This window comes from Scardinius erythrophthalmus (assembly GCF_964197995.2).
Source record: "Scardinius erythrophthalmus genome assembly, chromosome: 12".
NCBI classification, from domain to species: domain Eukaryota; kingdom Metazoa; phylum Chordata; class Actinopteri; order Cypriniformes; family Leuciscidae; genus Scardinius; species Scardinius erythrophthalmus.
In genome coordinates, this window is record NC_138232.1 from 41229451 (window position 1) to 41257307 (window position 27857).

Genomic DNA, 27857 nt, shown 5'->3' on the forward strand with positions numbered 1-27857 from the left:
TTCTTGTGCACATCCCTAATCAAAATGAAAACCACTTGGCTTAATAAAATGCAAATTACATATTGATATTATAAATATTTACATTATATTTGCCTGCCATTGGCAGATGTGACAACCTATTCTGTATATTTTGGAAATGTGCTCATTGTTATTGACTGTATTTTAAGCAGAGTAGCCTAAGTTAATCCTTCGCACGCTTCAGTTGTGTGTTCAGATCAGCTTTTCACTTCTCTCATTAAATATGATACACAATCTCTGTTTGCTCTGTTATAAATTGAGATTAAAAAGCATTAGCTGCTGTCTGGGGATTACTAATGTTATCCATGTTTCTGCAAATCTGGGTGAGTAACAACATGCTTTTCATAAAGTCAGAGGGAAACATTGCAGTATAACGAGAACATAAACTGTACTCGCCTAGATAGATAGATAGATAGATAGATAGATAGATAGATAGATAGATAGATAGATAGATAGATAGATAGATAGATAGATAGATAGATAGATAGATAGATAGATAGATAGATAGATAGATAGATAGATAGATAGGCCTAAAGTTGACTTTGATTTGATTGTTGACAAAAAGTTGATTTTACAGGTAAAAGTGAATTAATTATTATTATTATTATTATTATTATTATTATTATTATTATTATTACTACAAGTGAATTACATCTGAATGACAGGTGTGACTGACTACTAGACCATAGACTAAAAAATATCTATTCTAGACAAACATAAGCCGTACAGTAGCGCCCTCTCATGCTGACCGTAAGTAATGGCAGTTGCAGATCCTACTCGAATATAAAATCCTCATTAACTGCTTCTAAATTAAGGTAGAACTTATTAAGACCGTAAAATTCTACCTAGATGATTTTTTTGAAGTGAAAATGTAGTATATTTGATATATCGCTGTTGTTCCGGGCACTGTAAGCGGAACCGTTAACAGCAGGACTGTTTCCGTGTGCAACGCTGCACGCGTGTGTTACAGCGCGAGGTGTCCGTGTTAAAGAAGAGTCATGGCAGCCTCAGATCTCTTTAAAACTTTATTATACACTGTCAACAATCTCCTGCAGCAGCACAAATATAAATCTGCTCTGGCTGTCCTCAAAGGCTTCAGGAATGGAGCTGTGTGAGTCTTTTCAACGGCATTTTTATTCATGTTTGTTAATAAATGCATGCATTGTGATTCCAACCTTGTTTACATTTTGGACATGAAGCACTTTTGATTATATTTAATCTTTCGTATGGAAAAAGATATAGATAAGTTTATTTTTCGTTTCTAAAGTTTAATACATAAGTTTAAGATAAGTTTCTAAATGTTATACTTAAAACTGCAGGAATAAGGTATACATTTTGCTGGGTTTAGACATAAGACAATGTAAACATGTATTTAAATACATGTTATTAATTAGTTTAATTGTTTTTCCAGATATGGGGCTAAAATTCGTGCTCCTCATGCCCTTGTGATGACGTTTCTCTTCAGAAGTGGCAGGTGAGGTGAACTTTGACCTTTCAGATTACCAACTCCATGGTTGCTTCTCAATATCCCTCCTCGTCTCCTCGCTCCTCCGTCCTCCATCCTATGACCCGGAAACCGATCAAGCTCAGCCATCTTGAAGGACATCTCAATTCTCTAATTGCACCGTGAGGAGATGTGGATTGAGGAGTGAGGAGCTTCCTGAGGAGTCATGAGCGAGGAAAACAGTGTTTTATCGACTAAACATGACGCACGTAAATTCTCCTCCCCCTTCACATCGGTCATAATTATTTTAGTTTATACTTTACCTTTGCAGTTTATATAAACCACACATCTCACGTATTTCAACAGGGTATCTGTCTTTATTATTATTTATAATAAATTTCTTAAATAACCAAACTTCAACAACATAAGGCAGATCCTTTGAGCGCTGCTGATGATGCTGTGAAGTGACGAATAAACTGACAAACATCCTGACTTATTACAATATATAACATAACAAATATGAAAGTATGATATCTCTGCTCATCAACAGTCTGAGAGAGAAGTTTCGGGCGATCGCTCAGGCCACGTTCACTCACTCCAGGAATCTAGCCTGCTTTGTGTTCACATATAAAGGCCTTCAGGCTCTTCAGCAGCACTTCCAGGGCAAACACCTGCAGTCTCACTCCTTTCTCGCCGCGTGTCTCGGAGGCTGGCTGGTGTTTGGAGAAAATAACAACATCAACAGCCAGGTTAGTGGAGCTCAGTTCATTATCTGATCTATCATTGATACCTAACGACCTTATTTCAGTTGAAAAGTCAAATCATAAATGTTTCTTGAGCAGCAAATCATCATATTAAAATTGTTTCTGAAGGATCTTGTTGTGACTCTGAAGACTGGAGTAATGATGCTGAAAATTCAGATTTGATCACAGGAATAAATTACATTTTACAATGAATTCACATAGAAAACAGATATTTAATTCTTTTTTATTTTTTTATAATATTTCACAATATTGCTGTATTTCTGATCTTGGTGAGCAGAAGAGACTTCTCTTTCAAAAACATTTTAAAAAAGTAATGTTTCCAAACATTTGACAGGTACTGAATATCAGTATATTCAAATGCTTGGTTTTATGATCAAAGCTCTGCAGCTTTAAAACATATAATGCAATGCAATACAATACAATGATTGAGATTGATGATTGAGAGATGAACAAATAAACCTTCCTCAAAAGCCTGATGGATAATATTTGAGACTCACATTTGTACGTGAATTTTCTGAATAAAATTGTTTGGATAATCAAGTAAAAATAATCAAGTCCCTTCAGTCCAGTAAGTATTACTAACAATATCAAAGTTTTTCTTGCATTTACTTTATAGAAATCAGTAAAGCTTTCATAGCAAAAAGACACGAGAAGCATAAGCTGGAAGTGAACGTTTGTACAATTACACTAAAAGGCTTTAAACTTGCTAAAAAAGTCTAAACTATCAATCAGACGACAGAAGGATTGTACTTGATTGGGTATTTGATTGAAGTTTTGATCATGTTAATCATTTGAAGGCCTTAAATATATAGTATCAAATATGATACAGTAGGCTTTATAGGATTAGAAAATGACACTTGCTTTGATATTTTGTGTCTAATGCAAAGACGTTCATACATTTTGGGTGTGACTTCACAAGCTGTGGGCACTCTATCTATATAACATCTCTTATTTGGTTTCTGTTGTTTTGCCCAGATAAACATGTACCTGCTGTCCCGGATTCTCTTCGCCTTGTCTCGTCTAGCAGTGGAAAAGGGCTTCATCCCGCAGCCGAGGAAAGACCCGTTCCCCCTGTTTGCCACGCTGGTGTGGGGCGTCGTGCTCTGGTTGTTTGAGTATCACCCACACACACTTCAGCCTTCCCTGCAGTCCTCCATGAACTACCTCTACCACGACAGCAACACATGGCACGACATCTCAGACTTTCTCATCTATAACAAACCCAAAACCAACTGAGGTAATGCAGGGACAGACCTAGGCTCCTGCGTTAGAAGAACCTAGACAAAATAACAGACCACTTTAGAGTTTGTGTTTCATTTGATTGAAGGTTTTAATTAGCCTACTATACATTATTTGTGGCACATATTGCAGATGCTTGACTGTTCTACCTTACATGGTTAGATGTTGAACTAAATGACTACTTTGCACATCGTCTAGACTCTTATATTCGCTCCACTTTTTACACTCAGATGTACTTGCACTTCATGATAACTGTGATAAACCATCATGTAAAGACAGAAAAAGAACATGTTTATGAATTTCTCAAAAAAAAAATTCAGACCACGAAAGCAATTATTTTGTGTAAGAAAATTTTAATTTGTTTTTAGGATCATCCCCATTTTGACAATTTCCCCCCATATTCTCATTACTGTTATACGTTCACAGACTCCTCACATTTTACTTTTGAGCTTTTCCTATTATTCCCTTCATTCTCAATGCTAGATAGTTTCTCTGGTAACACTTTGCAATAAGGTTTAACATTAGTTCACTCTATTAGTTGGCATGAACTTACAGCGAACAATACATTTATTAAACATTTATTAATCTGAATATTAACCTTAACATTTACTTTTTAAGATTAAAAGTAGCATCTGTTCACATTAGTTAATGCATTGTGAGCTAACATTAACATTTTTATTAACTAACATTAAGAAAGGTTCATAAATGCTGTAAAATATATTTCTCATTGTTAGTTTAATGCATTAATTATTGTAAATAAATGAGACCTTATTGTAAAGTGATACTGTTTGTGATAGTACAACAAATACTGCCATGATGAGTACATTTAACAACACAAAAGCCTTATAAATAAATCCTATTTTTGCATCATGGTTGAGGAGTGAGAATCATGAAACCTGTCAAAACTTCATTTTCTATGTGCAATTTATATAGTTCGTTTTTTCACTTGTTATTGGGGGAAATATGACCTGGGCATGTTTTGGTGCTGCACTTTTTGGTGTCATATTACATAAAACTTAACATTGCAGTCCTTAAAGGGGTCATATAATGGTACATGCACTTTTACAAGTTGATTGCACTGAAATGTCTGTTGGCAGTGCCTGTACACAACCATCCTATCATGATAAAAATCCATCCAGTGGTTTTGTTTTAATCTCCTTATATGTTTGACCCTCTCTGAAATCAAGCCGTTCGATATTGTGACGTCATAAGATCGTACGCCCCTCCCGCTATTGTGATTGACAGCCGTGTTTCAACACAAGACCCGCCCTGAGCGAGCTGTGACAGCCGTCGTCATAGTAGTCCGCCATTGTTGATATGCTGGAGTAGAATGGCGTCTAAGCGATTGTGGTGTTCTGTTCTTAGATGTAATAAGGAACACAGCAGTCATTTGGATGTTCCTAAATCCGAGCCGTTGAAGAAGCAGTGGCTGAGTTTTGTTTTTGAAGCGATATGCCCAAAGGATTGACGCGGGGATTCCCTCACGGGGATTCCCCACGATCGTCTGTGCTTTCATGTTTGCGCGAATCATTTCACACCAGACAGCTTCACAAACGAGAAAAAACGGATCGGTACCAACGTGTTCCTGCTGAACCTCCAGAAGATGTGAGTGTAATGTTTTATTAACCTTTATATTCGTATTTATATTAATCTTTGCGAAATTTGCAAACCTTGCTGCAGGCTTCATGATGAATGCGTCTAAGGTTTACACTCAGGGTACTTTACGGCATGTTTTCTATGTACGACGTTCTCAATATAATTCATAATCCCACGTTTATAACGAATAACACGTGGTTATTGTGTTAGATACAGTCAGAGAATGTCTAATACGGTGTACCCACAGAACAGAGGGGCGGGGTGAGCAAAGCTCATTATCATTTAAAGACACATGCACTGAAACGGCGTGCTGAAAACAGAGCTGTTTTTGACCAGGTAAAATTAGTGTTTTCTTACAATACTAATGAGAATTTTTAATTAAAGTATATTACAAACTTTTAATTTAGACCCTAAAGAATCATATTAGCTTGTACAAAAATGGCATTATATGACCCCTTTAAAACAAAATAATACAATACAATTTTTTTCAATTGTAAATAATTAGTCATGTGGGTCTATAGTTTATTCCTGATTCTCACCACAGCATTGATAAATTGGTTAAGTGCTTTATATATTTTATTCTTCTGCTGATTGCAAAACTTTTAATAATTGAAATGCAAGGACCAGTATAAGCAACAATTTACTAAGTTGAAATTCAAGAGTAATTTTCTTTTGCCATTATAGTCAAGAGTAATTTTTTTCCATGCATTACGTTGGTGCAGATTTGATGGAAGAATGAATGTATTAATTGATTAAATACAGTACCAGAATATATATGCGTGAGTCATTAATAATGTTTGAAATATATTTATTATCCATAGTTTCCCATATGTATTAAAACTGTATGAAATGAACATTACTGTGGGTGAAAACAGCATCTTTATTTTCAACAATCGCTGGGATCAGATCATATACACACTATGCTGAATATTATGTTCCAGAATCAAACACAAGTTCAAATGAAGATCTATGATCCACATGCCAGATATATCGCTTAAACATATCTTATTACATTTATTCTGGTTTTAGTCCTCTTAGAGGAAATTATATTACCCAACAAACTTTTTTGTCAACCCTGAAGTGTTTTTATCTAAATGAAACTTTAATAACCTTATATAGTTTTTTAAATGGCCATTTTATAGTATTTTAACATGTTACTCGCCATAAAGTCAAGGAAGCTGTAATGGTGTTAAACACCAACCGTCCAATTCAGTTTGTATTATCTTATCCACATATTATCCTGCTTCAGGTAACTGTCAAGTCAAGTTACCTTCATTTATATAGCGCTTTTAACAATATGAATTGTTTCAAAGCAGCTTAACAGTGATAATAGGAAATTAAAGCTGCAAGCAGCGATGAAAAGGCCCTCGCACCCGTGCCACCGCCACCCGGCGGCTTTAGGAAAACAGAGCGCGGTGGGCAGTATGTAAATAAAGGAGGATTATGTCAGTCATTTGTATTTGGCACAATTCCTGCTACCAGCAGGTGGCGCTATTACTATAACTGAATATTGTCATGTAGATGTATTCAGGCGGGACTTATCAAACATGTGAAGTTTGGGGCAGATCGGTCATCGCATGCCTGAATTTAAACCTTCCTGTACATTAAACTCCTGAATTAAAAACTTCCAAGCCTTCCTGTAGCTCAAACAGTAGAGTGTTGGCGCTTACAACACCAAGGTCATGGGTTTGATTCCCAGGGAAAGCTAGAACTGATTAGAATGTAAAACATATACCTTGAAATGCAATGTCAGTCGCTTTGGATAAAAGCATCTGCCAAATGCATAAAATGTAAAACAATTTCCTTTTTTGTGGTGTTAGTCGCATACATTAGCACTTAGCCAAGTCAAAATATCTATATCTCACTTCAGATTGCTCCCTCTGAGACTTTTTTTTGTAGATATTGTCCTGTTACATGTCTACCGAATGTCATACCTGTACGTGAAACATAGCGCCAGGGGCACTTCGTTGGCTCTATCAAGCCATTTTGCCACACCTACTTCTGAAACCCATATCACACGTACATTTTCCACAGATCAGCATGGATTTACTGTAGTAACACTAACTGCAACCATGGAAGTTTGTCAGGAATAGTACAATGCTTTCAAGTACGTCGGTTTTATTTTGACATTATGAATAAAAATGGCTGCCCTCAAATGTAAATCTGAAATAAAATAAACCTTTGTTTATAACTACTACAATATTACATTTCATTTTTACATTTCATTTTTTTTTCAAGGAGCAAGGAGCTGTTTTTGTTTTATATGCTCCTAAGAAGAGTCAAGTATAGCTCCATCATTGCTCAAAGTAAAAAATGATCATACTTTATGATGTAAGTTTTTATAAATAACAAATATAAAAATTTAAATCAAGGAAATTTCTCTGGCATTTCTTTCTTTTTGCTGTATCGAAAATGTACCGAACCGTGATACCAGTGTATCGTGTCGAACCGAACCATGAATTTTGTGAACCGTTACACCCCTAGCAAACACAGACGTGTTGGAATATATATGTGCGCAGGCGTGTAGTCCTTCTTTACAAATTAACCCTCAACAAACTACTTGTCTGGCCTTAAAAAATTATAATACAGAATTATTTATCTCATCCGCGTAGCCACATGGTGACTCTGTACAGATAAAACAACAATGTAGGGGGCCGTCACAGGGGAGGGACTGGTTAACACTGCAGGTCTGCGCTGTCGTCGTGTCCAGGCGCAGGTCCTTCATCAGATCTGGATACGGCCTGGATCCGGCGGACCGCGGTAAACCTCGGGATAAACAGAGAGACTAATATTAGCATAGAAGCCATCCTTCTTGTGATGTAACAAGTACATCAGAATTTATGGGAAGTGTTCCCCGTTCTGGCTGACCTAAACCATGCAGCCTAACATTGAATTAAAGAAGTCTATAATGTGTTTATGTGTATACTAGGCTAAAGATATGTATTTTAGACTAAAAAAAAAGGTACGTAGAAAATATTAAGAAATTATGGAAAATTATTGAGCCAAAATTGTACCCTATTGAAAGTCAGCAATATGCTAAGTTTTGTAACATTTATTTATAATCACAAATGTATGTTAAATTACACTGCGCACATTTTTTTTTTTTTTGCTGTTTTAAATAAACGAAACAAAAAATGTATTGGATTATTAAGTCAATAAGATGATAATAGTCAAATTAAAGTCAATAATAAAAGCAAAGCCTTCAGTCCTCGAGGCTGAAATACTTTGAAGGTTAAAATAAAATGTTTTTCCCTTGATGTGTTAATTAAATAATATTAAAAAGTTAAACATTTGGTTTCAGCAGTTCTTGAGAAAAGTACAGATTCTCAAACATAATAGGTCATGTCTATAGAAACTTGGTTTCACTGAATAATTCATTGTTCACTTAACTTTAAGCCGTAGGCTGGAAAGAAGCATCCGTGGGATAAAGACTCAGTTGGTTCCTTTCAAAAGCATCAGACACTTTTGGTGTGATTTTAGTTTGACAGTCACATGTGTAAAGAGGAACAGTGCTGCTGTTCACTATAGGACTGGTGTTATACGTGCCTATGTGTTTAGCAAGGCCAATATAAACCGCTGGTGCATCAGTAACCTTGTTGAGTCATTTGCAGAAACCTGCATTATGAGACGGCAAATCTGAAGGTGTATGTTTATATAGGGACGGGCCTCAAACTAGCAACGGTGCCTGCATTAAAAAATTGCTTGACACTTCTGTAAATTCTTTAGAAAGTCAATTCCTGTTGTTAAATCATGAACACGAAATTCAACTGTCGTTTTTATTCAAAGTTTTAGTCATTTTGTTTGGTTTTTGTTTTACAAATGTCTATATAGCTTTTTATTTCAGTTTTTGTTATTTTAGAACATCAAGTTAAACTAAATGAAAATGAGAAATGTTGCTTTGGCAATAGCTAAAATAAAATAAAGTTTTTTTAAATATATATATTATATATATATATATTATTATTATTATTATTATTATTTAAAGCAACAAAAAATGTGTTGGGCTAATAATAGTTTATTTTCTCACTGTCACCTGTGCTTATTAGATGCTTTTGCTTATCATGCTTGTGTATGTGTTATTAAATATAATAAAATATATTTTTGCTGTTTATCAGCACATTCTGCATAATGTACACTCTTCATTTCTTATTGCTATAAAAAAAATTTTTTTTATAGTTTTAGTTTAACTATAATAACCCTGCGTTCAGACCACAATTTAATTATAAACTGACACATTTATAATGAATTCTTGCTGACATCTACATACTAACTTCAAAGACCGTTTTCTCAAGCTGGCTTTTTACAGTTCACAGTCTTTAATTCATGTGAAGTCCTCTTAAATGCTTAATATGTGCTGGGGTTCTTTTGTCATATAGAGAACCGGTATTTCATAATCCTCCTACCGAATGAGAGTGCCCATTTTCCAAAGTACTCAGATAATGACAGAGTAGAGGAGTGTTCTGGGTGTCACCAGGCCTGACAGCACCACACCCTCTGCATGGCAGACCTGGTATATGATAGATTCTTATATTCACCATATTCACAGTGTGGGTGTGTGATCTCAAGCCCTTTCCGTGACTAGATCAGTGTCAGGCTTTGTAAATGCAGACCTTTCAGCACTTATACAACAATGAAAATATCACCCCAAAAAATCTATTATACCTCTTCATGGCTCATTATTAGTCATCTATGAGGGTAAATCACATGGAACCTTTTAAGAACAAAACATTTCACCTCATAATCAGAAGAAAGATTGCATTTCGTTAAATGCATTAATTTTGCTTAAATTAAAGGTGCTGTATGTAACTTTTTTACTCTACTGAAGCACAAAAATACCATAATATGTTTGCATATATTGAAGAAACATGCTAAGTTCACATACTTGTTTCTCTGAAAAACACTTCTACAGCCAGTTATTTTACTTTTAAATGTGCGTTTCCAGGCCGGAATGTTTGGTTTTGTTTTGATCTGTGATTGCCAATTTTCATTGTCCATTACGCTCGTTCCGGTTGCGTGTGCTCAAACTGGCAACCCGTGTGAGCGTCGAGACTGAGGAACAGGTAGCGGGAGAAACGCCGATTTCCGATATTTTGAATTGGACTGCAGTACCTATTTCGACCACTAATTGTCATTCTTACAGACTGCACCTTTAAGCATTTTTTGTAGAATTTGTATTCAGATTAGAATTTTTTCACCATGAGCCCTCTTCATCCATTTATCATAATGTAATGCAAAAACAAACAAACATAAACTGTTATTTAAATTGTAATAATACATCTGTGCAATGTTTGTTATACTGCCTTTAGTTTATGCTTCTTTAAATACAAAATCGTTTCACAGTATTTTATATATACTAACTGTATATTAACGGGACCTTCCTGGTGTGTGTGTGTATATATATATATATATATATATATATATATATATATATATATATATATATATATATATATATATATATATATATATATATATATATAGCTCTGTGTGGAATATTGGCATCTTAAGTAAACTTTTTTTCCAGTAGATCTGGTATTGTATATGCTAGTACAAAATTGCTCCTAAAATAGATCCTTGAGGAACACCTGCCTTTATTATTAGAGGAGTAGAATTTTAATTATTTAGACACACTGAGTTCTTCCAGTCAAACACTTAAGCACTGTATTACAAAAACTTATACATTTTAGCCTTTGCAAAAGAAGACCATGATCCAAAGAATCAAATGCAAAAGCAAATATTAAGTGCAACACATTTTTTTAATCATTCATAAGATGAAACAACTCAGCATTTTTTAGACTGTGATCTCACCTTTATCCCAATAAAAGCAGATGTCTGATGACATGCATGTGCATTACTCATTGTGTGACCTCACATACTACATCCACCCGCTGAAACGCACAGTGCTCTAGTATGAGTGATTGCGTTACTGTTTTAGGTGTTGGTTCCGATTGCAACATTTTTCATGTTGACTTCACTTGAATGTGGTCTGACGTCTCAGGGCGGGGCTGAAGAATGTCATATATAAAGCACAATAAACGTAGAACCTGAATCTAACAGCAAACAACAACACAGCAGTATCTCATGGACGGTAAGCTTCAGTTATTTTACTAACTGAATTTTACTTTAGTTATTTTACTTTAAAAACACATGGTTGTGTTTTTAAAGAATTTACTGCTTTAATATTTTCTATGCATGTCATTTAATTTTAGCAGATTATTGCTGCTATCATTTTTAGATATATATGTTTTTTTATAATAGTTTATAAACGATTAATTGCTATTAATTTGAAATTTCTATTATCTACATAAACATTTTATGTTCAGTAATTCGTTATTTTAAATTATTTCTATTTTTATATCAAAATTTTTCAGCTGCCTCACAAATAATTTGACATTTGCTCATTTTTCTACAGAGTTGAAGCTTCGAAATGTCCACCTGCAGCAGGTCCAGAACCAGATCCGGCACAAGACTGATGGTCTGAGCTCCAGCACTCTGGTGCTGCGCAGAGGACAGCCCTTCACCATCCTCATCAACTATGATGGACGGCCATTCGATCCACTGAAGGAAAAACTGTTCTTCCGGATTGTTCTAGGTATGTTTGTGCTAAATAAACATGCAGCCTCATCTCACTCTCTCTCCATTACGATTATCAGTAAATAATCATATTTTCCAAATGCAGTTATTCAAATCGCTTAGAATCTGTGCATTAGGAAAGAAATTTAATTTATTAATTTATAAATATTATATATATATATATATATATATATATATATATATATATATATATATATATATATATATATATATATATATATATATATATATATATATATATATATATATATATACATATATATATATATATATATATATATATATATATATATATACATATAAATCTGGATTTTGTGTATTTAAAACACATTCAGTTTATTAGTACCATTAAATAAATCTTACCTGTTTCAGTATGACTGACAAATATGCATCACATTAGGTTTATTAGTTTGTTAATTTTAAGAGTGTGTAATTCAAATAGATGGAAACTTTATATAAAAACCAAATGCATAAATCTTAAATTTAGGCCTAAATGTTTTTTGAGTGAATCCTGCTCGATTGTGCTCATGAACTGAAAGCAAAAAAAGTGTTCATAAGATGTACTATATGTATATTACCATTTTTTATTTTATGAGGTAATTTATTCATTCCATAATTAAGCATTGCAATTACATGGCAATGTTTTAGTTAAAAATTATAGAAATCATTTAAAAAAATGTATCTATTGACTATAAGTCATTGATAAAAAAAATATATTTTGGTTTATTCTGTTAGGGGTTAACAGTTTAGGACCCAAGGACCAGATGTTTGAAAGAAGACCCGGAGTCAGAATTATAAAAAATTGAAGAAAAGTTTGACTGAAGATAGTTTGCAGTTTCATCAGCAGAAGTTCAGCTTCAAGACTCACACAGGAGTTCGTAGGCCGCCCCACTTACAGTTACAAAGATCACAGCAGTTATACCATTTTCAAGGTCTAAGCTACGTCATTGCTTACAGGCTGAATGATTCTGATTGGCTAAGAAATAGATAAACATATTTTCACACATATACAGATAGACAGAAGCATATCTCCATAGATTATGCAGCTGACACTCGGACCCTGAAGTCAGGCACGTCGTGACCTTCCATGTCTCAGATTTGGGTTGCTGGGTGTCAGCATGTCCCGAACAACAACTTAGTCAATCTCCAATAATGCCAGTGGTTCCTTAACCTGTAACCAAGAAGACTAACACACACACCTACACACAGCTTGTCCAAGGTTGGATTTGGCCAGGCTCTAACTATAAACAGGAGTCTCGTCTCAAAACATCAAGATAATGCGTTCTTTCTCAAAGAGAGATACATTTTAGTCTAAGTAAGGCTTTAACATAGAAATGGTCCCTTAAATTATTGGCTTCAATGACCCCTATATGTTTTAACATATTGAAGACCTTTCTCAAACACAAAACATTTCCCTATTTAATTTCTGGAAGCCGGGCTAAATGAGCAAGCACTGTTACTGCATTCAGATATCAAACACAGACATTAAAGAATACATGAAAAGAACATTTCAGTAATCACACTTGCAACTTCTATAATAAAGTAAAATCTCCAGAGAATTCATTCAACTTATTATATATTTAGTAAAAATATTGATTAATACCTTGATTATTATAATCACTCATTACATATACATTGAAGCAGCAGTGGATTTCAATCCACCCCCTTCAATTCCAATACATGCAAATAAAAAAAGGTATTGATAGCACTTTATTTTACAGTCTTGTTCCCCATGTACATACTATACTTATTATATTAATTGCAATAACTAGGTACTAACCCTGAACCTACCCCTAAACCTATCCTTAACCTATGTAGTTACCATATATTACCCTGTACTTTTTTTTTCTTTTTTTTTTTAGATAATACAAAAGTGCATGTACTGTAAAATAAAGTGCAATCAATGTATTTTGAGTGTAGGACAGATTGTCATATGGGTTCTACACACGTATACACTATTGCTTAACAGCTCAGAGCTTATAGTAAGTCAGTCTCAAAAGGTTATTGATAAAAAGTAATTCCTTAATGGTGAACATGAGTAGTATTTGACTTCCAGAGCCCTATTTTTGTGTTTAAGTCTGAACCCCACTGTGTTCACCGCAGGGCCGCTGTCTGTGGAGGTGCCGGTCTCTGTGTCTGGACAACCTTCTCCGTCTCAATGGAGTGCTATTCTGGAGAGGAGGGTACCAGAACCGAATGCAGGCCGTACGCTGACCGTATCACTGTCCAGTCCTGCGTCTTCCTCAGTAGGAGTCTATACACTCCACCTGAGAGTCGAGACCCGCGGGAGCATTAAATCCCATGTGCTCGGAGAGTTCACGCTCCTCTGCAACCCCTGGTGCCAAGGTGAGCAGGAGAAGAACTGTAAATGAACAATAGTATGTACCTGTATGAGTTTCTGTGTTCTGTTAAACACAAAAGAAGATATTTTGCTAAACAGTTGCTGGTCCCCATTGACTTCTATAGAATCTTTTTTTTTCATAGCCTACTATGGAAGTCAATGGGGACCAGAAATGTTTGGTTACTAACATTCTTCAAAATATTTTCTTTTGTTCAACATAACGACAAAACGTACACATTCAACCTCTTCATGCGTTTTCTGTGATCGCATAGCTATCCGATCGTGAAAAGACCAGGTGTAAATCGAAACGTGAGACGGATTTCAATACGATCGCTCAAACCACTTCAGGAGGAGGTCTGAGACACGTTCCAGACGAAACTGGACAAGTGTAAATGCATGTGGTTGTTGAAACTACATATGTAAATTTTACTTCTCCCAAAAATGTTAAAAAATAAATGTGTGAGAGCGTGTCATAGGCTAAATGTCATATTATAGCCAGATATGACGAGGCTACTGCAACACGCATTGTTGATTGTTGCCGCAGATGAGCATCTATTTATCAAGCCAACGTGCAAACTATCGCAAATCAAAGTGAAAGTCGCAGACACTTAACACACAATCATCTTCATTAAAAGTAAAGAGACTAAATGATTTTACCAGGGCTGTTGCCGCTCTCTCTTATTGCGGTCTTTGATTTAGAAATTTTAGCTGATGATCAATAAAATGTAGCTCATATCTGTGGCTTTCGGTGACGTGCACTCCATTAAATCAATAGGTTTCTATCGTAACCCCGGTTCTTTGAATCATCGAGTGGAGAGATCCACCTATGGGAAGGGCATCCGTACCTGACCTCTGCAGAAGCATCCAATTGCACCAAGTCTGGCTAGACAGACAGAAGCGTGCAGCAAATTCCAGGTAAGGCCCCACAGCCCCTTACCTGAGGGCATATAATGCCTGCAACCGCTGCTATTCTCCAGTAAGTATATTCGCTTCTCGTGTGGCAAGCGGGGCAAAGCTGGTGGATCTCTCCACTCGATGTTTCAGAGAACCGCGGTTACGATAGTAACCTATTGTTCAATTTCATCATCTCGTTTCGAGATCCACCTATGGGAGAGGCATGGACAGCTCCCCGATTGCCCAATACACTCACAGTGAGGTTCTGAAATCCAGAGGAGGACGGTCGCCCCAGGGAGGCGGTGCCTGACACGTCCCATTATTATGAACCTGGAATCCTGACGCACACACAAACTGCTGTGCACATGCAGGACATGAAACATGTATGCGGCATACACACGATAATAACCCCAGTAACACACGTCCATAAATACACCCAGGGCCAGGAAGGAATGGAAATGCATGCTTGGTGACAGGAATGTGCACGGCCTGCTGGCCCATTCACTCCTTATTCTTTACTTCCAATGGGGTTGCAGGGAAGGGCTAAGAAGACCCCACCCCTAAAACCGAATGTGCTACCAAGATCCTGGTGACATCCAGCCGGTAGTAACACACAAAGGTATGAGGAGAAGCCCAGCTGGCAGCGGAGCAGATGTCCTGCAGTGACACTCCCCTAAACAAAGCCCAAGAGGCGGCTAAGCCCCTTGTGGAATGAGCTCTGATGTCCCCTGGGGGCTGCACTCCCTTTGCTTCATATGCCAAAGCTATAGCATTCACAAGCCAATCTGAGAGGCGTTGCTTAGATATTGGACTCCCTCTATGAGGAGGAGCCCATGAAATAAAGAGCTGGTCGCTCTTCCGAAAAGCACTGGTCCTAGTCATATATGTCTGTAAAGCACGGACGGGACACAGAGGATTTAGCCTCTGATCCTCCGTGGAGGAAAAAGGTGGAGAGTGAAAAGCGGACAGCTCCAACACCTCCGAAGTGAACGCAGGGAAGCATTTCGTCATGAAGGCCGGATTAGGCTTAAGGGAAACCTTATCTCCACTAAGAGAGAATTTAGTGCACGAGGGATGAACCGAGAGTGCATGTAGCTCACTGACACGTTTAGCTGATGCCAAGGCCAAGAGCAAAGCTGTCTTGAAAGACCGCAGCTTTAGGGAAATACTTCCCAGAGGCCTATCCTTGCCCTGATGGAAATTTCATCCCATTTTTGTGGAAACTTTGATAAATATAAAGTTCATAAGAACAGCATTTATTTGAAATAGAAATCTTTTGCTAAATTATTAATGTTTATTGTCACTTCTGACCAATTTAATGTGTCCTCGCTGAATAAAAGTATTAATTTATTTAAAAAAAATTTATCTGACCCCAAACTTTTGAACGGTATAGTGTAATAATATGTTGAATAGTGATGTCTTTCATTTTACAGAACTTCACCTACATGCGTACAAAACCCTTAGCTGGGGTAAAATCACTGTAATGCACGGCTTATTGCTTTCATTTATTATCATTATACCAAGCTCACCCTCTTCTGTTATTCTGCAGCTGATTCCGTGTTCCTGCAGTCGGAGGATCTGAGGAATGAATACATCAGGAATGACATCGGCCTGCTGTTTAAAGGCAGCCCCGGGAACGTCGTCTCCAGACCCTGGTCTTTCGATCAGGTGAGACGTTTTTTGTAACGAGACTGTTGAATCTGAAGGCACAGCACTGAAAAAGCTTCTCATTAACACCTGACACACGTGTATTTTCAGTATGAAAAAGGAATACTGGACATCTGTATGAAGTTGCTGCAGTTGAGTCCTCAATCTCAAGCGGACGCGAGGAAAGATCTTCTGAACCGCAACAATCCGGTGTACATCGGGCGTGTGATCTCAGCTATGGTGAGGAGGATCTCCTCTTATTCTCTGCTCTCCACTCACTCTCTCCATGTGCTCATGTAGTCTCTCTGTCGTTCTCATCAGGTGAACTGTCAGGATGATAAAGGGGTGTTAATGGGGAACTGGTCAGGAAAGTACAGTGATGGTGTAAACCCCTCCACGTGGTCCGGCAGCGCAGATATTCTCTGGAAGTGGTCAGAAACACAATTCAGCCCTGTGAGATACGGACAGTGCTGGGTGTTCGCTGCTGTCATGTGTACAGGTGCGACCAGTATGAGTTCTTACACTACCGTTAGAACGTTTGGGGTCAGATTATTATTATAAAAAAATAATAATATATATATATATATATATATATATATATATATATATATATATATATATATATATATATATATATATATATATATATATATATATATATATATATATATATATATATGTAGCAAGGATGCATTAAATTAATTAAAAGAGGCAGTAAAGACGTTTATAATGTTACAAAATGTTTCAAATAAATAATGTTCTTTTGAACTTTCTATTCATCAAAATCATCAGTTTCCACAAAAATGTGAAGCAGCACAACTGTTTTCAACATTGATAATAATCAGAAATGTTTCTTGAACAGCAAATCATCATATTAGAGTGATTTCTGAAGGATCATGTGACACTGAAGATTGGAGTTTTGATGCTGAAAATTCAGCTTTGATCACAGGAATATTTTACAATATATATTCACATAGAAAACAGCTATTTTAAATTGCAATAATATATCACTGTTTTTACTGTATTTTTTATCAAATAAATGCAGCCTTGATGAACATTAGAGGCTTCTTTTAAAAAACATTAAAAAAAATAAAAAAATGTCCTTAAAGTTTTAATTTACCCAAAAATCTTGCAAACGGTATGCTGTAATTTTCTGTGAAACACAAAAGGAGATGTTAGGAAGAAAGTTCAAGCTGCTCTTTTCATACAGTGAAAATGGACGGTGGTTTATACAGCCAAGCTCCAAAAGAGCCAATGGCTTTGTGTTTCACAGATTGTGTTGAGTAAAATAATCTGTGTTTGGGGTGTGTAATTGTTATGTTTTTGGGTGAAGTATTCCTTTAATGGGTCATTGGTAACTGAATTAGTGCTGTTGATGATCGATATATAAAATACATTTGTTTGTGTCACAGTAATGAGAGCCCTCGGCATTCCAACTCGAGTGGTCACCAACTTTAACTCCGCTCACGACACAAACGCGAACATGGTGATTGAGGAATTTTACTCGGAGAAGGGGGAAAAGCTGTCTATCGGTCAGGATAGCGTCTGGTGAGTTACGCCTTGAAAGCTAAAAAGTCTTCTTATTATAGTTATGTTGCTAAAACATTCACTACTTTTCAAAAGTCTGGGGTCGGAAAGATTTTTAAGTGTTTTTGAAAGAAATCTCTTTTGCTCACCAATGCTGCATTTATTTGATCAAAAATACAGTAAAAACAGTGAAATATTATTACAATTTAAAATTGCTGTTTTCTATTTGATTATGTTTTAAACTAATTTATTCCTGTGATCAAAGTTTTCAGCATCATTACTCCAGTCTTCAGTGTCACATGATCCTTCGAGAAAACATTAAAATTTAATAATGATGATTTGCTGCTTTATATTTTTGCGAAAACTGTGATTTTTTTTTTTTTGCATGATTGTTGATGAATAAAAAAAGTTCAAAAGAACAACATTTATTTGGAATAGAAATCTTTTGTAACATTATAAATGTCTTTATTGTCCCTTTTGATCAATGTTATGCATCCTTGCTGTATAAAAGTATTAATTTCTTCCCAAAAAAATCAAACACATCTTACTGACCCCAAACTTTTGAATGGTAATGTACTTATTTTTTTGTCTAAGTCTTTTACTGTGTTTCTTGTTAGGATGCAGTATCTTTACAAATAAACCTGAATTGATTGCGGTTGAAATGAATTGTTCAGTGTTTTTAATCTGACAAAATGTGAGTTAAAAGTGTTTGGGCTTTTTCAGGAACTTCCATGTGTGGGTGGAGAGTTGGATGAAGAGGCCTGATCTGGATGGAGATTATGACGGCTGGCAGGTTCTTGACCCCACGCCGCAAGAGACAAGCGCCGGTCAGTCAATGCTAATGCATATAGAAAACTCAAATGCTATTTATCCCTGCATGTGAATAAGACCAATCGCTTCAAAGCATGCTGTTATTCCAGCAGGGATATGATGCTGTTGATGCTAAAACATAAACTGAATCTGTCACAGGAACGTACCGCTGTGGTCCTGCTGCTGTGAAAGCCGTTCATGAGCAGAAGGTGAGCGCGCCATACGATGTGCCGTTCGTTTACGCAGAAGTCAATGCAGATGTGCGTAGAATAATCATCAGAGATGGGAAGATATTAGCAACCAGTGTAGACAAAGACTCAGTCGGAGCCCTGATCTGCACCAAACGTCCCGGTCCAGCCATGCTCATGCAGGACATCACGTCAGAATACAAAACTGAGATGGGTAAGAGGAACACTGAGAAAGAATAAGAGAAATACTTACTGTTCAATAGATTTTTACACAAAAAACAACAACAACTGATTTCTTTCACATTTAGATAAAATGCCATTTATGTTCAGAAGTGATGGTAAGTCATTTTATCTTTCCAATTTTAAAGAAGTGTGTAATTCTTCTAGTATCAGCATTATCTGCAAAATATAACAAATAATGGTTGATGTTAAACTAAGACTTTGAGGAAATATTTTAAAATAAACTCAACATCAACCAAAATCTAGTTTAATCATATTTTTTTGTTTTTTATGCTCTTTAACAAGAGAGATAAAAAAGAAAATAACAATAAATAAATATTTTTTAACATATTACATGATGAGATCAAAAGTATTTCTTACTCTCTGAATACAATTGTGTATGCTCACACCAAGAAGATGGCATTGGTTATAGGCGCCATTCTAAGCTTCTGAATGTTCCAGTGAGCACTGTTGGGGCCATAATACGGAAGTGGAAAGACAATCATTTCACCATAAATTTGCCTCGACCAGGTGCTCCTCGCAAGATTTCTGACAGAGGAGTGAAAAGAATAATCAGAAGAGCCATCATTATGTGTTGGAACAATTAGGTTGCGAAGGTCTTGAGACAGCTCTTTGCTTTTACCCATCATGAGATGTGTCTTGTGTGACACCTTGGCAATGAGACCTTTTTGTAGGCCATCCGTTGGGACTGAGCTATTCTAGCTGTTATTAATTTCCACTGACAGGGGGCTGGATTGCTTTTTAATTACTAATAGTTTTCAACAGTTGTCTTGGCTTTCCATGCCTTTTTGCACGTCCCTTTCTTCAAGTGTTCAATACTTTTTCCCTGTGTAATTTCACATTATTACACATAAATTAATTTCTGAGCTTATTTGTTTTGGTTTCTTTGTATGTACTGATTCCTTGGGTTGTTATCAACATCTGGTGAAAATTTCATGTCAATAGCACCTTTGGAAATATATTTATTGAGAAAAATGGTGACGTGTTCAATACTTATTTCCCCCGCTGTATGTATATATATATATATATATATATATATATATATATCCTCATATTTTAACGTTTTATCTATGTATACAATTCTGATGATATTTTTATTTAGATATTTATTATATTTACATATTGTTTTGTAATATTCCTTTCCAGCTCGAGGTGGTGGAGGTACTGTTGAAAGATTTGGTAGGTTTTAGCATTTGGCTTTTCTTCCCACATTAATATTGCTCGTTGATTGTTTAATATAACAAGTGATTATTCATGTCTTTTCATGCAGTTCCTCGGGGCATTAATAGATATCAAGATGAGAAAAGTATTTCTTACTCTCTGAAAACAACACCAAGTATATAAATATAAATATATTTTGTTAGCATATATTGCATTGTTGTGCTTGGAGTCCATAGTTTTATTTGGGATAGTAACGCAATGAAACATGCCAAATTCTGCAGCCATAAGTTTTGGCCAGGCTGTCAAAGAAAACAATTATAAACACATGCACAAAACAAGAGAGAACCAACAAAATATTAATAACTGGTTATGCTGTAGTCGATGCATGCTTTTTCCCGTCTCAGCCTTTTGTTTTCTATGCATTTTTCTGAATAGAAATATAAAACCTAAAACTGAAGCTGTAGTTCGCAAATAATTTTGTCAGATAAATACCATAAGCAAGTTTTTTTCCTCCCTCATATTTAAAATGTATGAAATATTTTCCTCATATTTTAATATTTTAGTCAAGCTTGTAGGGTCGTTATCGAAGTATGTATTTTATCTTGATTTTTTTTTAAAATATATTTAAACAAATTTGTAATTCATCTTCATTTTAAAAATACTCTCTTCCAGCTCGAAGTGGTGAAGGTGCTAATGGAAGGGGCGGTACGTTTTAGCATTTGGTTTTTCTTCCCACATTAATAATACCCTTTGATTGTTTGAGTGATATAACAGTGATTTTTCATGTCTTTGCATGCAGTTCTTCAGGGCATTGGAGTTTCTCTCCAGCTTGTGAAAGCACCTGTAGTCGGAGAAAACCTTTCTTTCATCGTCAAAATCACTAACAACATGGCAATTCCAAAACTGCTGAGAAAACACGTGAACGCTCAGAACAAAGAGTACAACCGTAATCCCACTGGAACCTTCTGGGAGGCTCATGATGATCTGACGATCGGCCCGAATGAAAGTAAGAAAGCTTAATGCTTAAACTGAGTTAAAATGTACTTAGGACTAATTGTTTTCCACAGTTACTCTGCTGTAGGGGTTGGCGAAAAAAATTGAAATACTCGTAATAATTTACAAAATTACATTTGAAATTGAAAAAAAAAAACCTTCCTTTTTTTTAAGTTGTTAACTGGACAGCACTCATGGCATCATGTGACTGAAATGTAACATACTTCTGTCTGACACGTTTTTCATGGAATGATGGGGGCATGGTCGACCTTGCTGCTGGTATGCCAAAGGTCTGAGGTCCTGAAACACTGCGTTCTGTCCACGTAAGCACGACGGGCACGTACTGGACAGAGCAGTGCCTAGGCTGGGTCTTCATTGACAGGAACTTAAGCTAAACTGTTTGTAAAGGCTCAAAGGAAGCACTTTGCATGGCAGTTAGAACCACTGAGAGGTCCGAAGAGGTTACGATAGGAGGGCGAGGAGGATTCAGTCTCCTCGCTCCTCTCAGGAACCTGATGACCAGGTCGTGCTTCCCCACGCACTTACCTTCAACTGCGTCGTGATGTGCGGCGATAACGGCAACATACACTTTCAGGGTGGAGGGAGACAGCCTTCACTCCAACCCTCCTTGCAGGAAGAAAAGCACGACACTGATCGGATATTTTCTGGGGTCTTCTCAGCGAGAAGAGCACCAGGTGATGAAAAGGTTCCACTTTAACGGGTAGATAGACATGTCTCGTTGACCATGCTCTAGTGGAAACGAAGGTAGCCACCACCGCTGGTGGTAGGGTACTCAAACCTACCTCGTCCCGTCCAGGAGCCACACGTGGAGGTTCCACAGATCGGGACGAGAGTTCCTTCCTCAGAGGAATTGGCCAGGGTGGTGCTGCCGCGAGGAGTACTAGTTCGGAGAACCAGGTCTGGGTTTGCCAATGAGGCGCAACCAGAATGACCTGCTCCTCGTCCTCCCTGATCTTTCACCGGGTCTGTGCAAGAAGGCTCACTGGGGGAAATGCATACTTGCGGAGGCCTCGCGGCCAGCTGTGCGCCAGTGCGTCCGTGCCAAGCGTGCCCTCAGTCAGGGAGTAAAACAGGCTGCAATGGGAAGAGTCGTGGGGTCAAACAGATCTATCTGTGTGTCCCTGAACTGTTCCCAAATCAGCTGAACCGACTGGGGATGGAGTCTCCATTCTCCAGGAAGAGGCTGAAAACCGTGAGAGCTTGTCGGCTGCACGGTTCAGGTCTCCCAGGATATAAATGGCTCGAAGCGACATCAAATGCTTCTGACTCCATAGGAGGAGGTGTCGGGCAAGTTGCGACATACGGCGGGAGCGTAGACCACCTTGTCAGTTGATGTACGCTACTGTCGCGGTATTGTCTGATCGGACTAGTACGTGCTGGTTCTTGAGCAACGCACGGAAGCGGTGCAGAGCCAAACGTACCGCCAGCAACTTGAGGCAATTGACATGCCAAAGGCGCCAGGGTCCAGGAGCCCGCGGCAGCATGTCCATTGCACATGGCACCCCAGCCCGTGGTGGAGGCATCTGTTGAGACAACTACATGCCTGGAACCTTGTTCTAAGGGCACTCCGGCCCGTAGAAAGCTGAGGTTCGTCCACGGGGTGAAGGTCTGATGGCAAGTTGGAGTAACTGGTACTCGGAGCGTGCCTTGTTGCCATGCCCACCTCAGGACTCGATCGCGAAGCCAGAGCTGAAGTGGTCTCATATGAAGCAACCCGAGCGGCGTAGCTGCGGCTGCAGATGCCATATGCCCAGGAGCCTCTGAAATAACTTCAGTGGAACCGCACTCTTGCCCTCGAACTGTCTCAGGCAAGTCAGCAGTGACTGCGCGTGCTCACTCATTAGCTGCGCACACATGACGACCGAGACGATTTCCATACCGAGAAAAGAGATCCTCTGCACGGGGCAGAGTTTGCTCTTTTCCCAGTTGACCTGAAGGCCCAGGCGGGCTAGGTGCCGGAGCGCTAGGTCCCTGTGTTCGCAAACCTGGTCTCGAGAGTGAGCTAGGATCAGCCAGTCATCGAAATAGTTCAGGATGCGAACCCCATCTTGCCGTAGTGGCACAAGGGCTGCCTCGACGACTTTCGTGAAGACGCGAGACAGGGCTAGCCCGAATGGGAGAACCGCGTACTGATATGCCCGTCCCTCGAAAGCAAACCGTAGAAAGTCTGTGTCGAGGAAGAATGGAGACATGAAAGTAGGTGTCCTTCAGGTCGATCGCTGCAAACCAATCCTGTGGCTGCACACATTCGAAAATGCGTTTGGCCGTGAGCATCTTGAACGGAGGCCTGTGAAGGGATCGGTTCAAGATGCGCTGGTCCAGGATTGGCCGTAACCCTCCGGATTTTTTGGGTACAATGAAATAGGGGCTGTAGAAGCCAGGCTTCATTTCGGCTGGAGGGATAGTCTCGATTGCACCCTTCGCTAGTAGGGTGGCAACCTCCATACGCATGACAGGGACATTGCCACCGACCATGGTGTAGCGGACTCCCCGGAAGCAGGGAGGAGACCGTCCAAACTGAATCGCATAGCCGAGCCTGATGGTTCTCACGACCCATCGGGACAGGTAGGGAAGCTCTAGCCAAGCTCCCAAGAACTGTACCAGCGGGGTCATGCGAACCACAGACGTACCCTCGATGGGGCAGCAAGGCAGAATGACCGGCCCGGACGTGGGAGACATAGCGTCCCGGTGTGGGGGCACGGTCATAAGCCATGTCCTGACAGAGTAGGCCAGGGAAGGACCAGCGTTTGAGAAGAACTGAGCCCTAACTCCAAGCTGCCCGTCTCAGGAGTGCTGTTTAGCCTGGCGTTTGGCCGGAGGCGAAAGCGGCCCACAGCTCTGCATGCCTGTGACCTTGGTCGCTGCGCCAACGAGGGCAGTGAAGGCCGGAGGATACCCGTGAGCCACGATAAGTCAACGGGGACTTCCGCGACCCAGTGGAGTCCTGATGCACGTCTAGGAAGAAAGGCACTGGGGGCGTGCTGGAAGTGCAGCACGCACCACGCCCAGGAACCAATTGTCCAGCCTACAGCTCTGGGGGGAGGGCGGCGCCACTCCAACCGATGCTTTCAGCTGCCCGGGATGCATTGCCGTCAGCTCTGGATCTGACTCGGCTAACGTTGGCACTCCCGAGGGAAGCAACGCAGTCGAATCCTCATTTCCAGAGGAATCAAGCCCGCCTTGTGATGCTATGTGTGACATGACATCATGCGCCAGAGCTCCAAATGAAAACACGGGGTCCCCGAGAGGAACCAGGCACACACGGAAGCCCCGTGGTTTGCGATGTCACAGCTAGCATATGCATAACAAATTTCTTACAATCTAATAAGACCCATCTGGATAGTATTGGACTACATGATTTTGACTACCACAAAAATGTGTTGAAATGGTTCATTAGGAATTGCGCAATCAACTCCATGATTCCTGTCTTTTGTACTTCACCAGCTGTGACTGTAAAACACGAGATCTCCTTCAACAATTACATGCTGAATGAGATTAGGGAGGATTGCCTGGTTAACCTGGCTGTGGTTATAGAGGATGTGAAGTCTCAGGAGAGAGTGCTGGTTTCAGAAGAGTTTAACATCAGCAGCCCTGCCCTCAATATACAGGTATTGGTGGCCCATCATAGACACTATATATATATATATATATATATACACGCCTATATACTGCATATTGGCTGATGAATAAAAAAAATTATATAATTTTTGAGAGCCTGATTACAAAAGTCTCACCATTAAAAGCCATGTCCCAAGCACACAATTATGATGTTTACATTATAATTTTATGTAGCCGATATTCCAGGCATGCGCTGCACATGTTTGTATTTTCCTTATATGTATCTGAAGCATCTCAGCTGAAGGAAATAATCCATTATTGATCGGCTTTAATATATCGGCCAACTTTTCTTATCGGGACGAAAATAACAACACTAAAAATTGACATATCGTCCGATACCAATATGGTGGCTGATGTATCGTGCATCCCTATATATATATATATATTGAGCTCCTTTCATGGACAAAGAGCCTCATTAAACAATGGGTTGCAAATGCAGTTTCATGTTGACTTTAAGAAACAATGTTTGTTTTGTGACTATAAAAAACAACCGGATAACAGTTTAATTTAAACACGTGCATCACTCCAAGATCATAGGATATTATAAAAATAGATTTTTGGCATAATTGAATTCACAAGTAATAAAAGAAATAAAGCAATTTCATAAGAACCCTGTGTTTTCTTCCAGATTCAGAACGAGTCCTCGGTCTTCATTAACACACAGCAAGTTGCCACGGTAACCTTTACCAACCCGTTCAACGTTGCAGTGAGCGGTGACCTCATCGTAATGGGTTCAGGACTCTTGGAGAAGGTTCAGATGAGGTACGTGAAGTGTTTCATTTCAGTGTTTAGAGCGATCGATCACCAAATAAATGCACAAAAATAACCATGTAATTCAGTTAAATTACTGTTTTCGAAAAGGTTTCTCAAACACACCCCCGTCTGCCATTGGTCAAACGGATAGCTCTGCCCCAAACACACACCATTGGTTGATACAGTGTGTTGGGCTGATGCTCAAACTAAATTGTAAAAATTTACCATGGTGACCATAATACTATAGTGACTTTACTTAGATAAATAATACAATAGTAATCATTTAAAAAGTAATTAAAATAACAGAAACATTCTTACAGTGTTTAAAAAAGTTTCCATATTCATCTATTGTGTACTGTTTAACAGTAGTAACAGTCTAGTATAGTATAGTAATAGTATAGTAACTTTGGTATTTTAGCACACACAAGATTCCCATGGTAAATGTAGCTCACATACCTGACTCTGAAGGGCGTCTAACAGTCGAGTACATACAGTAATATCTGTAAAGTGGGTGGGGTTGTTCCTGACATTTTTGACATCTTTATCTTGTTTATCTTTGACCTCAGTTTCACTGCAGCTGTGTCTATTAGTCAGTACACACTTGTCGGCCTGCATTTCAGAAGCACTAAAATCACTGGTTATTTCAGTTTCTCTCTGTGTATTGTGTAATCATATGCATAACACAGAAACTTTAGTGTGCATTAATCTGTGTGTTAAACCTGCAGATTTGCCCGATTATATAATATAAACTCTCAGACTTAAAGTAGTGGACCAACAGAATTAGAGTTAAACTATATTAAATGTAAATTAAACCAGGATCAAAATTATGCTTTAAATTCAAGTTTGTTTAAATTTGCTGCAACATAATTATTATAAGCCTTGATTTAATCTAGATTTAAGATGAATCGTTATTGTTTTTTGTGTAAATCACTAACCCTAAACATGAGCAGTAGTAATAGTGATTGATTTCCCTGTCTTGAAATGTCCTGTTCTTTATATCTCAGGCTTACGATCCAGCCTCGAGAAACCATGAGGAGGCCCATCCGTTTCATTCCCAGGATGACGGGAGCCAAGATGCTTCATGCTAGTTTAGTGTTGACCGCCCAGTCCACCATCCTCCGTGGATTCAAGACCGTCACTGTTCAAGCAGCTTAGAGGGAAACACCTTTACAGATGATTGTGAACACTCAACATGAAATACTTAGCTAGTGGCTTGAAGCACCTTTAAAAATGATTGCTTTCTATTTACATTTCTTTCACTGTAATTGAATCACTCTGAATTGTGTGTGCCGAGTTTATATTGGAAAAAGTTTGAAAATAAAGTTTATTTTCATTATATGTCCATGCAATTATGCTTGTTTGCAATCTGTCCACATGTATTTGCCACCAGAGGGCAGAATAGTGAAGCCATTCACACCGGAGACTCTCAGGTTCAGTGAGTGCACACTTACTGCAGTAAAAAAACATTTCAAACACTGGCATGTTGAAACACACTGCAGTTATTTTAGAAAAAGGCTGACAGTGTATCACTATGTATCATATATCATATTCTTGAGCATTAAATTAATAAAAAGACCACAGACTACACAAGTCCTTCTTTAATCTGAGGTAGTTTTGTGTCATGGTTGGATTTTTAGTAAGATATTTTGACTTATTTTTGTTGCATGACCTGGAAACGTTCGACAGTGCATTCATTTTTTTAATTATTATTTTTTTAATTATTTATTATATATATAATTACAACGAATTATAATCAATTATTAATATATAGATAGGCTAGATCAATTTTTAGAATAACCTTTTTAATTTAACATCAAATAATCTGTTCGTCCACTGAACCGACAGTAGCCTACGATCTTCTTATCAACTCTCAAGGTAGATTATTCTTCTTATCAACTCTCAAGAAGGGTTATTTTTCTGGTCATGAAGAATAAATTACCTGTTCTATTAGATTACTATACTGTAAAGTACTCAACAATATAAAAGCTTGTAATGTAGCTTAAGATCTC

At 38.1% G+C, this 27857-nt stretch overlaps 2 protein-coding genes across 2 annotated transcripts; both read left to right on the forward strand.

Moving 5' to 3' along the window:
* The first annotated feature begins 989 nt into the window (after window positions 1-989).
* On the forward strand, window positions 990-11573 carry pxmp4 (peroxisomal membrane protein 4). Its single transcript, XM_081381567.1, has 5 exons — window positions 990-1129; window positions 1430-1492; window positions 2013-2211; window positions 3202-3463; window positions 11474-11573. Exons 1-4 carry the CDS (start codon window positions 1017-1019, stop codon window positions 3460-3462), a joined length of 636 nt encoding a protein of 211 aa, XP_081237693.1. The 5' UTR covers window positions 990-1016; the 3' UTR covers window position 3463; window positions 11474-11573.
* LOC308700148 (protein-glutamine gamma-glutamyltransferase 5-like) lies at window positions 11102-27186 on the forward strand. Its single transcript, XM_081381566.1, has 16 exons — window positions 11102-11149; window positions 11474-11653; window positions 13759-14001; window positions 16440-16558; window positions 16649-16777; window positions 16859-17036; window positions 17950-18085; window positions 18788-18891; window positions 19034-19276; window positions 19371-19400; window positions 20449-20481; window positions 21136-21168; window positions 21263-21469; window positions 24922-25085; window positions 25724-25857; window positions 26853-27186. The coding sequence occupies exons 1-16, from the start codon at window positions 11143-11145 to the stop codon at window positions 27001-27003; spliced, it is 2091 nt and encodes a 696-aa protein (XP_081237692.1). The 5' UTR covers window positions 11102-11142; the 3' UTR covers window positions 27004-27186.
* Window positions 27187-27857: the final 671 nt, after the last annotated feature.

Coding starts and splice junctions, on each gene's coding strand:
- pxmp4 (XM_081381567.1), top strand. CDS start 1,017: ATGGCAGCCTCAGATCTCTTTAAAACTTTATTATACACTGTCAACAAT. Junction 1,493..2,012: donor TTTCTCTTCAGAAGTGGCAG/GTGAGGTGAACT, acceptor GCTCATCAACAG/TCTGAGAGAGAAGTTTCGGG. Junction 2,212..3,201: donor ATAACAACATCAACAGCCAG/GTTAGTGGAGCT, acceptor TGTTTTGCCCAG/ATAAACATGTACCTGCTGTC.
- LOC308700148 (XM_081381566.1), top strand. Junction 19,401..20,448: donor ATTTATGTTCAGAAGTGATG/GTAAGTCATTTT, acceptor ATTCCTTTCCAG/CTCGAGGTGGTGGAGGTACT. Junction 20,482..21,135: donor AGGTACTGTTGAAAGATTTG/GTAGGTTTTAGC, acceptor ACTCTCTTCCAG/CTCGAAGTGGTGAAGGTGCT.